The 15471-nt window shown below is 38.1% G+C and overlaps 3 protein-coding genes across 3 annotated transcripts; 2 read left to right on the top strand and 1 right to left on the bottom strand.

The window, feature by feature from the left end:
• Positions 1-1232: 1232 nt before the first annotated feature.
• LOC141401932 (brachyurin-like) lies at positions 1233-2054 on the bottom strand. Its single transcript, XM_073982502.1, has one exon. The coding sequence runs from the start codon at positions 2052-2054 to the stop codon at positions 1233-1235; it is 822 nt and encodes a 273-aa protein (XP_073838603.1).
• Positions 2055-4166: 2112 nt separating this feature from the next.
• On the top strand, positions 4167-4988 carry LOC141401931 (brachyurin-like). The gene has a single exon (XM_073982501.1). It carries the CDS (start codon positions 4167-4169, stop codon positions 4986-4988), a length of 822 nt encoding a protein of 273 aa, XP_073838602.1.
• A 4335-nt stretch (positions 4989-9323) lies between these two features.
• Positions 9324-10145, top strand: LOC141401929 (brachyurin-like). Its single transcript, XM_073982498.1, has one exon. It carries the CDS (start codon positions 9324-9326, stop codon positions 10143-10145), a length of 822 nt encoding a protein of 273 aa, XP_073838599.1.
• Positions 10146-15471: the final 5326 nt, after the last annotated feature.

The raw sequence follows: 15471 nt of genomic DNA, 5'->3' as shown, positions 1-15471 counted from the left end.
GACTCTATTGACATAAGAAGACTCATCTTATCATTAAACACTTCAATAGAAAATGTCAACATTTGTTCAAATTATTTTGAACATTCTGCCCGCTCGCAAAGAGATGATGCTACAAATTTGTGTTGAAAATATTTTGAACAGTTCGTTTGAATAAAATGAAATAATACTTTCCCTATATTTAAGTTTGGTTACGGAATGTAATCTATTCTGCAGACTTATTACCATGTGTAACGTGTTTGCTTGAGAGATAACGATGCGTGTTTATGACCTCTCCATGAACACTAGTTTAAGTCATATTGTAATACTTAGTTCATAAGAATATATTTCACTATTTGGTGTAATTTAGTTGATCTTTGGGCTGAGTATTTTTGTTGGCTTAGTTTCGCTTTTAGGTCAGAAATTAAAAAAAAAACAAAGTTTTTGTGTTTATTTTATTTTTATTCTCCCAATATTTTCAACATCATCGACGTTCATCATGTGGATTTTATTTTCGCTTTCTCTTTATCGACTATCGGCACACATCATCACTTTCTTACAACTAGCATATGGAAATTAGTTGTGAGCAAGTTGAGATGTGTGCCGATAGTCGACGATAAATAGAAACCGAAAATTAAAGCCCTGATGATAAACGCCGATGATGTTCGAAATATTCGAAGAATAAAATAAAAACACTTCGTCGGTGCACGTCGTCAATGTTTCTAGAAGGAAGATCAGGTAACATTTCAAATACCAACAATTCATGAGTGCAACAAACAGACGGAAAATATCGGCGACGTATGAACCACGAGCTGTATCTGCTATACAACGACATCAGTATAGATAAACGTATCGCGATGCCACAATTGCGTTGGTTAAGACATATCATAAGAATGAGCGATGATGTGCCCTCTAAAAAAGGTGTATAAATATGGGCCACATGAAAGTTAACGGAAATTCATCTCAATTAAATTAGATCAAACAGTTACATTCGAACCACAAATAAATTCCACCAAAATAGTGTTTTTTTAGTCGCTTTCTCAGAAGAAACTGGCATTTTTCGCCTATGAAAGAAAGTTTATAATATGTATGAACTTGAACATTGGCAACACTTTTTCCATCATAATATGTATGCTTTTTTTCTGCTCCATCCATTCTAAACACAAAAAAAACACATAGCAAACAAATTTATGTTTTCAATTTATTTTATTATCGAAACGAGCTCAAAGAACCAACTATCCAGAAGTTTTCTTTGTTTATTTGTTGACAACACCAGACTTTTCAGCGATCCAATCCAAGTAGGCAGTGACACGGGTGAATACACCTGGGAAGCCCTTTTCGCAACCCAAAGCAATACCGAAGGAGGTGGCACCAATAACGGTGTTAACACCATCGTGCTTGTATACCAAGGGACCACCAGAATCACCATTGCAGGTGGACTTCTTGCCAGAGGTACTGATGCAGATCATCTTATCGGTAACAACACCCAAGTAGTAGGTCTTGCAAGTGCTTTGCTTCATAACGGGAACTTCAATGTAACGCAAGAATTGGGAAACAGTGGTGGACTTATCGCTGTCCTTACCCCAGCCAGAAGCCCAAACCATATCACCTTCATAAGTGGAGTAGTGACCGTCCATCTTGGGCAAAGCAGCAGGTTGGATGCGATCGTTGAATTCAACGGCAACGGGCATTTTGATCAAGGAAATGTCATTGCTCAAGGTGCTGGGATCCCAGTCGGCGTGGATAACAATGTTGGACTTGGAGGTGTAGATACGTTGTTGGCCCTTTTCGTTGTCGTCCTTGATGTCAATGGCACCCAAGTAAACGGTAACACCATCAGCACCATCGGTACAATGGGCAGCAGTCAAGATCCAACGGTCAGAAATCAAGGTACCACCACACCAGGCACCGGAGCTACCGAACACCAAACTCAAACCGACTTGATAGGGGAATTGACCAGGCTTGGCCAATTCACCATTGGTGATGCGGCCCTCCAATTCTTCCAAGGGCATCAAGGGGACCAATGGCACAGCCGAGGCAACGGCCACCAACAAACTCAGAGCTACGATCACTTTCATTGTCAACGCTGTTTAGGTATTGACTATGTACTGTCTTTTTCGCCTCAGGCCCTGTGGTTTATATAGGAAAATTATGTTTGCCAAAATGAAATGTTCTAGAAATGCTTAGAAATGCACTGCGGCTCTTTATCTTATCCATCCATGCTGGTGGTAAAAACATATTAGTCAAATGTTGCATACCTGACGCCTCCGTTGTCCACCATTTACTATCTACTGGAGTTTATAATGATAAGTATTATCAAAAATGAATTTAAATCTCTTAATTTTGCCAAATATTATTTAGATTCGTAGGTCTTCACAATTTTTCTATATTGAATATTTTTGCAAGTTAGTCAGAAGAATTTTATCTTTGTTTTTGCCTTTAAGCATTTGGTACTGATATCGAAATTGGGAAAGTGTGCCGCTTTTATCTTTGTTTTTATGTTCTAAATCCTTTCGGTGAGCGATATGCCTGCCTAACTTTAAACAATGGTCTTCAATTTTCCAAACTACCTACACGGTGCTCTTGAACCAACTTTAATACGACCAAAAATGTGCCTCATCGAAATAATGGTTTTAGACCCCAAGTATGTTTGGACGAAATTCGTTTCAGACAATTTGGATTCGATTTAGCCGTGTCCGTCCGTCTGTCTGGCTGGTGCGCACGATAACTCTCTAACGGATCAACCGAATCGAATTAAGTTTTGCACTTCGTAATATTTTCCCCAAACTTAGTTTAAGTTCGAAAATGGGTCATATCGGTCCACTTCTTCGGGTACCTCTCCCACAAAAGTTCAAAAATTTTCTGTAAAATGGTGTGAACGATAACTCTCGAAGGGGGCAATCGATTTGGATCAAGCTTTGCCCATCATATTATCGAATATGGGCTACGTCGGTTCACTACTTCGGGTACCTCCCACACAAAATTCGGAATAAGTTGAGTTTAGGAGCTCCTATCGGATCTTTTTAAAATATTTTCAGCGTGTTGTCCTAAAATCTCCAAGAAACTCTGACAAATCCAACTAAAAAAGCAAATCCGCACGATAGCTCTCCCACACAAAGTTTGTGAAAAGTGCAGTTTGAGGACTCGTCTCGGATCTATTTGAATTTTTTTGCAGAAGATTGTTTTCACGGTCCCTATTACAACTGTACAATTTTTTACCGGAGAAGTCTCCCTTGTCCCTTATGGGATGTTTGTGGAACAATTATATATAAGTTTATACTTCCTGAGGAAATGACCCAAAGTATCACAAAAAAACCCTGTCGACGCGTACTAAAGTGACTTTAGTGCATACTTTTTCAAAAATGTCTTCCAAAACTTTAGATGAAAAAAATCCAAAAACAAAAAAATCGCTTTAGGTATTTTTATTTTATGTTTATTTTAGGTTTTCGCAATTTAGCGTGGAAACCGCAAGTGCTATCGAAATGGGGCTAAAGAAAATGTTGTAGCTGTTCTCTAGAGGATTGTCGTTATTATTTGTTCCTATGCTTTACCATTTTTGAGGTATAGAAAGAAGTTCAGGTCACATTTTTAGGTTTTTTTGTTAGGTTATCACGATTTGCTTCAAAACGGTAAGTCTTATCGAAATTGGACTAGAGAAAATCTTATAGCTGTAAACATTTTCTACAAATTTTTTCCCGTAATTTTTTCCTAGGTTGTACCATTGTCCCAATGTGAATTTGACCGCGATTTATTTAAAAAGCGCTCCGGCGATTTTTTGTTTTTTTTTTTTTTTTTTTTTTAATTTTTCTCATCTAGGAACATTGTGTTTTCAGAATCCGCAAAAACTTCCCAGGTGTAAGCTTCTTTCATTTAAAGTTGATTCAGCAGCACCGTGCCTAAAATGCCAGCAACGGATTATTTAGATTAATAATATTTCGCATAATGAAGAGTTCGTTTCTGATAATATTTATCATTATAAACACCAATAGATAGTAAGTAAAGGCTGGATAACGGAGGCGGCAGGTATGCAGCATTTGGCCAATATGTTTTGGATGGATACGATAATGTGCAGTTGTGCATTTCTAAGATTTCTAGAACGTTTCAGTTTGGCAAACATAATTTTGCTATATAAACCACAAGGCCTGCGGCGAAAAAGACAGTACATAGTCAATACCTAGACAGCGTTGACAATGAAAGTATTCGTAGCTCTGAGCTTGTTGGTGGCCGTTGCCTCGGCTGTGCCATTGGTCCCCTTGATGCCCTTGGAAGAATTGGAGGGCCGCATCACAAATGGTGAATTGGCTAAGCCCGGCCAATTCCCATATCAAGCTGGTTTGAGTTTGGTTTTCGGTAGCTCCGGTGCCTGGTGTGGTGGTACCTTGATTTCTGACCGTTGGATCTTGACTGCTGCCCATTGTACCGATGGTGCTGATGGTGTTACCGTTTACTTGGGTGCCATTGACATCAAGGATGACAACGAAAAGGGTCAACAACGTATCTACACCTCCAAGTCCAACATTGTTATCCACGCCGACTGGGATCCCAGCACCTTGAGCAATGACATTTCCTTGATCAAATTGCCCGTTGCCATTGAATTCAACGATCGCATCCAACCTGCTGCTTTGCCCAAGATGGACGGTCACTACTCCACTTATGAAGGTGATATGGTTTGGGCTTCTGGCTGGGGTAAGGACAGCGATAAGTCCACCACTGTTTCCCAATTCTTGCGTTACATTGAAGTTCCCGTTATGAAGCAAAGCACTTGCAAGACCTACTACTTGGGTGTTGTTACCGATAAGATGATCTGCATCAGTACCTCTGGCAAGAAGTCCACCTGCAATGGTGATTCTGGCGGTCCCTTGGTATACAAGCACGATGGTGTCAACACCGTTATTGGTGCCACCTCCTTCGGTATTGCTTTGGGTTGCGAAAAGGGCTTCCCAGGTGTATTCACCCGTGTCACTGCCTACTTGGATTGGATCGCTGAAAAGTCTGGTGTTGTCAACAAATAAACGAAAACAAATTTTATTTACTGGCATTTTGAGTTCGTTTCGAAAATAAATTAAATTGTGATCAAAAATTTGTTTGTTTTGTAGTTCGTTTTGCGGGATCGATGGTACACAGAAAAAAATAACTTATACAAATTGTGAAGACTGTTCAAAAAGTTGTTCCCAAAGTTCAGGAAAATCTTAAGAATAGTACACACTGACCAACAAAATAGACAGTCATCTATACTTATAGATGTAAGATTGAGATGTAAGATTGAGATATGGAGGCAGTTTTAGAAATTCGTACATATGTGTACGAAAAGTACTAAGTAGTACTAAATTTGGCACAATGTGCATTGGGTGAACGGATAGAGCTGGGAACCTGCAATTTGGAATTAAGATCCCTGTTGGTGTGTAGACTTGAGATATGGATGTAGTTTTGGAATTTCGTACTTATGTGTACAAAAGTACTAAATTGAAGTAAATGTTGTAACATTTTGAGTTATATCAACCGATAGAGCTAAAAAATTTACATTTGGAATAAAACCCAAGTTTGAGAAGTAGAGTTGATAGATGCAAGGAGGTGGTTTCGGAAATGTTTACAAATTCGTACTTATGGGTACGATAAATACTAAATGGTACCAAAATTGGTATAATTTGTAAACGGATAGAGCAGGAATCCTGAGATTTGGAATTAAGATAACTGTTGGAGTTTAGGATTGAGGTAGTCTTAGTAGTACCAAATTCGGTACAATTTGATCTTAGGTGATCGGATACATTTAGAGTCCTGAATTTGGAACAAAGAATGCTGTTGGAGTGGAGGATTGAGATAGTTTTGGTATATGGCACTTCGTAAAATAGTACCAAATTTGGTACAATGTGGATTTGGGTGATCGGATACAGCTATAATATTGAAAATTGGAAATAAGATTACTGTGGAGTGTATGACTGAGGTAGTTATGGAAATTCGAACTTATGGGTTTTTTGTACTAAATGGTACCAAATTTGGTACAATTTGGATTTTGGTAAACGGATAGATCACCAAATATACGATTTGGAATTAAGATCACTGTTGCAGTGTGGGATTAAAGTAGTTTTAGAATTTCGTACTTATGGAGAGTACTAAATGTTACTATATTTGGTACAATTTGGATTTGGGTGAAGGAATAAAGCTGAAACTCTGAAATTTGGAACTAATACTACTTTATAAGGTAGCGATATACTCAATACATTGTCCCAATTTGAAGTTCTATATTTCAATAACGGTAAAACCTATGAAATTATCATAAAGGTCAATCTTGTAGAGAATTTTTACAGCTACAACATTTTCTTTAGTTCCATTTCGATAGGACTTGCGGTTTCCAGACAAAATCGTGAAAACCTAAAAAACCCCTAAAATGTCAACTTGAATCACGATTCATTTAAAAAGCGCTCGGGCAATTTTTTTTGTTTTTTTTTTATTTTTCTCATCTACGAACATACGGCGGTCAGAAGTTGAGGTTAGGTCGAGTCGTTTGACGATAATATGAAGATGGTCTCCGGTAAACTGCTCTAATGTGAATTTCTCAATTTATCCGTACATCGCTGGACTCCTCTAGATATTGCGTAGGACTAGCAATGTCTAAGCTTATGATGAGCATTGAAGTTCCCTCCAAAATCCATTTGTATCAGGCATATAGCGCATGGCACACATGCAAAAATTCGTACATTCTGTATCTGATTCAAGCTCAAATGAGATAAGTCTGTACTGGACAGACTCGTGTATAAAGAAAGCAAATCAAACTTTTCCGCTTCCTATGCTATCCTTTCACAAAACGTTGTAACCATTGCAACGTTGTTTCCTGGATCGCGTCGACCATGATGTTTCTCTGACTCAAAGTCCACAATTTTGCTGATTTTGTTCCGGAGACAATTGAATTGCAGGAACGATGCATTAGGGGGAGCTGAACAAGAACATGTTTTAGTTAGACGCTTCGTTTGTTTTTGGGGAGAAAGTGGTGTGTCTCGTATTCCGACGATGACGTAGTTGGAAACGCGCTGAGAGATGTTCTGAAGCAAGCAACATAACTCCTATCGCAATAGTCTTGTAGGCGGCTAAGACCAGAACATCCTCAGAACTGTACCCATTCGCTACATCCATTACATTCCACCGACGCTGTTGTCATGTGGTGGATGCGGATCTGGCAAACGGAACAAATCCATGGTCATGAGGTTCATATCTATCCTGACACGGACCAAAAAAGTTCGGAGCAATCATTCCGGGAAATTTTGCCGCTTCCATGTTAGATAAATACGAGGGCCGCACGAAAACTATCTGCCCTAGACAACACCAGGCGCCATTTGAAATTTTTTTGGACATTTTGACAGTTTTTAGCCAGGACAGTTTGCCATACGACCTCGTGTTGTGTTGTTTACAGTGACTTGAAAAAATCACTTTGCAAAAAAATTGAATTTACTTGTGAACACTTTCGTTCGATCATTTTTCACAACTTTCGACGTGGATATCAACAATGCATCGATCAAATCAAATATTTGTATGTCGATAAAGGGCCGTCCGAAGGAACTATGAAAAACAGGTTTAATAAATTCAATCGTGGCCGACACTAGCTAAAACACGAAGGTCGTGAGGGTCGTCCAAAATCGGACGTTGTGCCAGAAAAAACTAAGCCGTGCGTGAACGGATAATGCAAGATCTTCATGTTATATACCGTGAGATAGAGGCATCCTTGGGCATTTGTTTCCACTAACTAACATTTTGATATTGCCCGAAACAAGACATGAATCGACCGTTTAGGTCTCCGAAAGCGAGACAAATCCAAGGAAAGTTGTTCATATAAAAAGCACTTGGAAGCAAATGATCGCCTGTTTCTTCGGCAAAACTGACGGTGTGGCGACTATATGGCTTCAGAAATGTAGGACGGTTAATTCTGAGTGGTACACTACAATTTGTTTGCCAGAAGTCTCCTGATAAATTTGCAAAACGAACAAGAGAAGACGAATCATTCTGCATCATGACAATGCGAGCTCTCGCACATCGATTCAAACCAACGCATGTTTGACCGGACAAAACATAGAATTGATGGGTCATCCGCCGTACAGCTCTGTCTGGGGATCCAATGACTTTATTTGATTCCAGCATATCAAGAAAAAAAGGCATGGTCATCGAGTTTCGTAGCCGGAAGATGCTATAAAGGCGTTCAAAGACCATGCTTTGGAGGTGTCTAAATCGGAGTGGAAAAAGGGATTATGCAATTGGTTTGAGCGCATGAAAAGCGTATAAATCATGCTGGAGACTATTTAAGAAAACAATAAAACTATTTTTGAATGTAAAGATTCGCTTTTTCATTGTTAGGTCAGATAGTTATCATTCAACCCTCGTATATGCCCGCAAAACAAATAAAACACAAATCAGAGATGAGAATTGCTATAGTGGTCATTACTGGTTACTGTCATATAGGATCTGTGATAAGCCAATGGGAGAACAACATCGGAAACTCGTCGATTCTCAGCGTTACAGTAACTAGTTCCACTTCTGACCCCTCACAGTCGTCGCAAGCGGGACAGTACCCTTGAGATTGCAGATCTTTTTAAATGTCTCCCTCTCTCTTTTCATGATGAATTTAGGATCTTAAATGGTTGTATTACCCCTTGCCGTGTTCTTTTAGCATTTAATATAACCTAGGGGGTGCAATGTTTTTAACTGAGTAACCCACTCCTACATATCGTAAATGTGTTGTAGTTTGGCGCCTAAAAGTCTTTAAAGATTTAAAGTCTTTAAAGATTTCTAACTCAAGTTTATGTAGGACAAAAACCCTTAATCTGAATTTGTTGTTCTGGCCACATTTCAATGATTTATTGTTTACCTTATTTGTGACAACTTTAAAGCGGAAAATTGATAATGACGCTAAAAGATAAGAACTTCAGACATAACAAAATTAGACAAGGGTCGTGCGTACTATAGCATAATATTTCGATATCAGAAGTTAATTAATAGAGTCAAAAATGAAAAATATGTTATAAAAGATATTTCGCCAACTTGCAAATTGGAACCACACAAATCTCATAAGCATTCTGCATAATCTAAATAAACCAAAATAAATAAAAAACAATGGAGTGTCTCTAATTGAATTTGATAATACAAATTATGACAAATAGAATATATGATAAAGGATGGAAAATGGTGTGCATTAAAAACATAATGCCCTGATAAATGTTACCGACCAATGGCAATTGACTTAGATAAAACGTAGTTATGCATTTCAGAGAATTCTAGACATCTGGATAAATGATAATTTTTCCTATAAAAACCTTTGACCATTTGGGGAAAATACAGTAGTCAATAACTAAACAGCGTTGACAATGAAAGTATTCGTAGCTTTGAGTTTGTTGGTGGCCGTTGCCTCGGCCGTTCCATTGGTCCCATTGATGCCCTTGGAAGAATTGGAGGGCCGCATTACCAATGGTGAATTGGCCAAGCCCGGTCAATTCCCCTATCAAGCTGGCTTGAGTTTGGTGTTCGGTAGCTCCGGTGCCTGGTGTGGTGGTACCTTGATTTCTGACCGTTGGATCTTGACTGCTGCCCATTGTACCGATGGTGCTGATGGTGTTACCGTTTACTTGGGTGCCATTGACATCAAGGACGACAACGAAAAGGGTCAACAACGTATCTACACCTCCAAGTCCAACATTGTTATCCACGCCGACTGGGATCCCAGCACCTTGAGCAATGACATTTCCTTGATCAAATTGCCCGTTGCCGTTGAATTCAACGATCGCATCCAACCTGCTGCTTTGCCCAAGATGGACGGTCACTACTCCACTTATGAAGGCGATATGGTTTGGGCTTCTGGCTGGGGTAAGGACAGCGATAAGTCCACCACTGTCTCCCAATTCTTGCGTTACATTGAAGTTCCCGTTATGAAGCAAAGCACTTGCAAGACCTACTACTTGGGCGTTGTTACCGACAAGATGATCTGCATCAGCACCTCTGGCAAAAAGTCCACCTGCAATGGTGATTCTGGCGGTCCCTTGGTATACAAGCACGATGGTGTCAACACCGTTATTGGTGCCACCTCCTTCGGTATTGCTTTGGGTTGCGAAAAGGGCTTCCCAGGTGTATTCACCCGTGTCACTTCCTACTTGGATTGGATCGCTGAAAAGTCTGGTGTTGTCAACAAGTAAATGATGTCAACAATTTGATTACTCTGTTGAATAAATTGTTTAAATTATAAATTTTAATTTGAGTTTCTTGGGATATAAACTAGGATGTTATTTGGGTGGGCACAAAGGGTAAATGGGAATCAAGTAAAGAGAAAGTCTTCAATGGACATAACTTGATTTCACTTCTAATGTTAATTATCAGTAAATAGAACTATTTCGCATGAACATTCGATAAGTTACAAGATGCAGCTTCACACAACTTATGGAAGACAATGACTTAGTAAAATTGGGTCTGAAATTGCATTTGTCTCGGACCTCAGACTCAGATATTATTCTTGTTTAAAGGTAAAAACCCTTAAAATATATTTCCATTGGAAATACTCGATCAGAGGATTAAAAAAATCTTGCTCTGACATTGAGGGTTATGGTTTTTGCTCGGAAAATATTTCTTCGGCCATGAGAACATTAAATTTGATCACGAGATAAGAAAAAAATATTTCTTAGGCCGTTACAGACCACCGAATTGTTTTGCTATAATAAAATACCATTTTATAAAAGTGAGAGCTAATAGCCTTGGGCAATACAATTTTCAGAGAAAATCACGGTTAGATTATCTCAGATAATAGCGAGTTTTGAGTTTTTTTTAAGCTGAGTAGGGAGGATATATCGACACCGGCAGAAAAGGCAATTAAAATTGCTTGTGTCGATAAAACTACCACCGATTTATGTGTGGCTCGTGTATAGGTTATATCCAAAATCACTTCTTAATCCACATTTTTAGAAACATCCTTACCATTGCTAAGAATGCTTATCAATATGTATAAGGATCATGGCTTCGCTATATGCAACATATTTACCGACAAAGACTTCAGAACTACAACCGACGTAACTAGGCGTTTACACACAGACAGTATTGGCAAGACAATAGCAAAGTTACAAACCATTTTCACCAATACATTCATACTTTTCTCTATACATATTTAAAAATTTATAAATGTATTTGTGAAAAAGGTTTGTATTTTTGGGGCTATATGGAAGGCGTGGACCTATACCGACAAATGTAAAGGAGAGGATTGAGTACCCCCAACGAAGTTTCAATACCAAATTTCAGCTATTTTGGGGTAATATTTAGGCCACAACCTTCAAAATACCGAAAATCGGGAGGTACAGTTCTATGGGGGCTACATGAAGGCGGGAACCTATACCGACAAAGCTAGAGGGGGAAGTTTTGTACTCCCAAAAAGGTTATATACCAAATGTCAGCCATATCGGTGGAATATTGAGGCCACAACCTTCAAAACACCGAAAATCGGGAGGTACCGTTCTATGGGGGCTGCATGAAGGGATGGACCGATACTGACAAAATTCTTGGAGAAAATTTTATACCCCCCACGAAGGCTAAGTACCAAATTTCAGCCATTTTGGTGGGATAATGAAGCTAAAACCTTCAAAATACCGAATATCGGGAGGTACCGTTCTATGGGGGCTATATGAAGGATTGGACCGATATCGACAAAATTCTGGGGGAAAGTTTTATACCCTCAACGAAGACTATGTACCAAATTTCAGCCATTTCGGTGTGATAATGAAGCTAAAACCTCCAAAATACCGAATATCGGGGACTATATGAATGCGTGGACTTATACCAACAACATTTCAGGTGGAAAATTTTATACACCCAACGATAACTAAATACCAAATGTCAGCCATTTTGGTAGAATAATGAAGCTAAAACCTTAAAAATACCAAAAATCGGGAGGTACCGTTCTATGGGGGCCATACCAAACCGTGGACCGATATATCCCATTTTCAATACCAACCATCCTGTAAGTAATAAAAACTTCTGTACCAAATATTGACTCTCTATCTTTAAAATTGTGAGCTGTATCTTGATTTCAACAGACAGACGGACGGACGGACAGACGGACATGGTTAAATCGACATAGAATTTTATGCTGTTCAATAATATATGTATATACTTTATAGGGTCTCCGACGAATATTTCGATGTGTTACAAACGGAATGACAAATTTAATTATACCCTCCATATGGTGGAGGGTATAAAAATCACTTCTTCATCGACATTTGTAGGAACATCCTTTACATTGTTAAGTTTGTTTGTCAGCATGAATTCGAATCATAGTATCAACAGACAACGTCATTTGAAGCACCGCCTTTTTATACCCTGAGCCTTTAGGCTAGAACGGTATATGGCGAATAACAAAATTCCTTTACAATTCCATTTGAAAAAAATTAAAATTTTTTTTACGAGCACATCTACGATTTTTGGTACAGAGGTAAAGGAAAAAAATCCGGTTTCAAATCTGCTCGAGTTCACGAAATTGGCCAATGCGCGCAAAAGTTATAGCGGTTTTTATTCTCATATAAAGAAAAAATATTTAAAAATATATTTTTTGTTGTTATGAGAAAATGTATGCATAAATCGTTAACAGCATTCCATATCTATTAGTAGATGTTTAAATAGTTATTAAATTTATTATTATTTTCGCGGAAAATCAACAAATAATAAAAAAATTTTGAAGTACATCCAAATTATCCTGTCCCAGAATCCGTACAAACCCTCAAAAAATAAATTAAAGAATATATGCGGAATCTAGACAATGCGTAGAAAAATATGATACCAAATGTATAGAGATTGGGTACATAAATTGCATATTATAGCAACAACAAAAGAGAAAAACTTATTTTTGGAAAATATTGTTGCAAATATTTTTTTGGTTTGATTCTAAAAATTAGAAAAAAATATTTGGGAGTTCTCCAACTATTTTGCTAAAATCCCATAGAATAATGAATGTATACTGTTAAAACTTCATCAAAACATATGGTTTACCATCGCAAGAGTTTAACTGATTACTGTGATAACTTATAAGGGTAGGAAATTAAGAGTAATATTGAAATTACAATCATTAAATTAATATTATAATTAAAAAGCCTGTTATTCGCGAATTAGTTAAAGTCGGTTGATGCGCATCCGTTTTTGGATACAGCGAATCAATCTCTGTGAAAATTTATGCATATTTCGATGTTTCACTCAGGGGCCATTGTGTGCCACCAGTTGCATCATACACAGCAAAAAACCTTAAAGTTGGTAAAAGTCGCGCAATGTGCATACGATTTTGATGCGCATCCGGTTTCGTCAGCGCCTATCAAAAATACGTCCAAATATACCAATTTTAATTAGATTCTTCAAGAACCGCGGATGTGCCTCCACATTCTATTTTTGGTGAAAACCCCATATTACAGGCGAATCTCTGTAATTTATGACACGCGTTTTCGCAAATATTATAATCGCGTATAAAGGATTCCATTCACGTAAAAAAATTTCAAGAAAATCGCGGTTTAGTAAGCGGATTTGTCGAAATAATTTTTTGCTGCTTTTCCTATTTTCAGGGTATCTATATCCGCGGTTTAAGTGGATGGATTCGATCGCGGAAGGTCTCATTAGATCCGTCGCGTAAAAAAACTAAATTCACGCGGGGTACAAAGGAAATTTAATGGCACTTGTAAATTTTAAACGCAAAAAATAGGTTTTTTAAAAAAAATCACGCATCAAATATTGGCCTTTAGACTCCAATTACTAGGATGCTGTAAGGAGCACACTCATGAGATATGCATTAAACGACGTAGAATCACGAGTTTTATAATCCTAATGTGAGTTTTGAATATTATCTTGTTGCGCGTCCGAATTATTAAAACAATTCAAAAAAAACCCGAAATTCCGGCTTCAAAATGTCAGCATCAATTTTAGGTGGATGCAGTGGATATATCGAAAAATGATACACTAGTATCATATTGCCCATGAAGTATTCTTTGAGTCTTTCTTTGGGCATATGTCTATAAAATGTAAGGTTAAGCCTAAAATCGGAAGGGAGCATAAAAAAACTTGTTGGCTTCAACCCATTTTTACCTATTTTTCTACATTGATGCCAACACAGCTTCCACGTAAATTAATTTTAATGGTCGACCTTATGGGATTCCTCCTAAAACACTTCAGTTTAAAGAATGTATATCATACTATATAGAATATGTTAACAGTTCGCGAATTCTGAAAGGGTGAAACTCGGATTCATCGATTGTAAAAATTTTTTGTTTTTCGCCATATACACTTTGATACGAACAATGTTTGTCTGTCTGGCTTTTGCGCACGATAACTCTCGAACAGTTGAACTGATTCGAACCAAATTTTGGGTATCGTAATATTTTGTCCAAACCTAGTTTAAGTACGAAGATGGTCCATATCGGTCCACTCCTTCTGGTACCTCCCCCACAAAAGTTCAAAATTTTTCTGTAAAATTGTTTGAACGATAACTCTCGATGGGAGCAATCAATTTGGTCAAAACTTTGCACATCGTATTATTCCTTCCAGATGTAAATCTGGTTCGAATATGAACTATATCTGTCCTCTCCTTCGGGTACCTCCCATACAAAATTCGAATAAAGTGAAGTTTAAGGGCTCCTCTCGGATGGTTTTACAATTTTTACAATGGCAAATCCGCAACATAATCCTCGCATGGAATTTCTTATTGGTGCTGGCTTTGCACATCGTATTATTTTATGCAGTCATGTATCAGGCTGGAATATGGATTGTATCGGTCCACTCCTTCGAGTACCTCCCACACATAATTCGGTTAAAGTGAAGTTTAAGGGCTCCTCTCGGATGGGTTTTCTATTTTTTTCAGTAAGTTTTTTTTGTGGCTCGCTTTACGACGGTACAAGTTTTTGCCGGAGTAAGTCAATAATTCCTAAGATATTGGCCTAAAAGCTCCAAGAAACCCTAACGGCACCAACCAAAATGGCAAGTCCGCAAGATAATCCTCGCAGGGAGTTTTTGATTGATGCATCCTTTGCACATCGTATTATTTCATCCAGTCCAGTATGGGATTGAAATATGGACTATATCGGTCCACTCCTTGGGGTACCTCCCACACAAAATTAGGATAAAGTGAAGTTTAGGAGCTCCTCTCGCATCGTTTTGACTCTTTTTCAGTAGATTGTTGGAGCGGCCTCATTTACAATGATACATTTTGTTCCGGAGTAAGTGAATACTTCCTAAGATAATGGCCCAAAATCTTCAAAACCCTGTCGGATATTGCGCAAGATAACTCTAAAACTTTTTCAAACATTTCTTTCAAACTTATTTTAACATAATTTAATATTTTGAGTCCTTTATGAGGACGTTTGGTTGCCAAAAATGTTTGGTATATGTCAATGATTTGGTATAAGCCCACGTTACGGTACCTACAGACGGTCGCCACTGTTACATGAGCGCAACCGGAAACCGAGGGTCTATCTGGCCCATATTTAGCACCATGCAACCCACTTATAT

Source organism: Musca autumnalis, unplaced genomic scaffold (assembly GCF_047663935.1).
Source record: "Musca autumnalis isolate F117 unplaced genomic scaffold, ASM4766393v1 scaffold_4, whole genome shotgun sequence".
In the NCBI taxonomy this organism is placed as follows: domain Eukaryota; kingdom Metazoa; phylum Arthropoda; class Insecta; order Diptera; family Muscidae; genus Musca; species Musca autumnalis.
The sequence above is the reverse complement of the archived record's forward strand: the minus strand, read 5'-3'. Positions and strand labels throughout refer to the sequence as shown.

Bases quoted from the DNA above. Each gene is read 5' to 3' on its own strand.
- LOC141401932 (XM_073982502.1), bottom strand. From the start codon at position 2,054: ATGAAAGTGATCGTAGCTCTGAGTTTGTTGGTGGCCGTTGCCTCGGCT.
- LOC141401931 (XM_073982501.1), top strand. From the start codon at position 4,167: ATGAAAGTATTCGTAGCTCTGAGCTTGTTGGTGGCCGTTGCCTCGGCT.
- LOC141401929 (XM_073982498.1), top strand. From the start codon at position 9,324: ATGAAAGTATTCGTAGCTTTGAGTTTGTTGGTGGCCGTTGCCTCGGCC.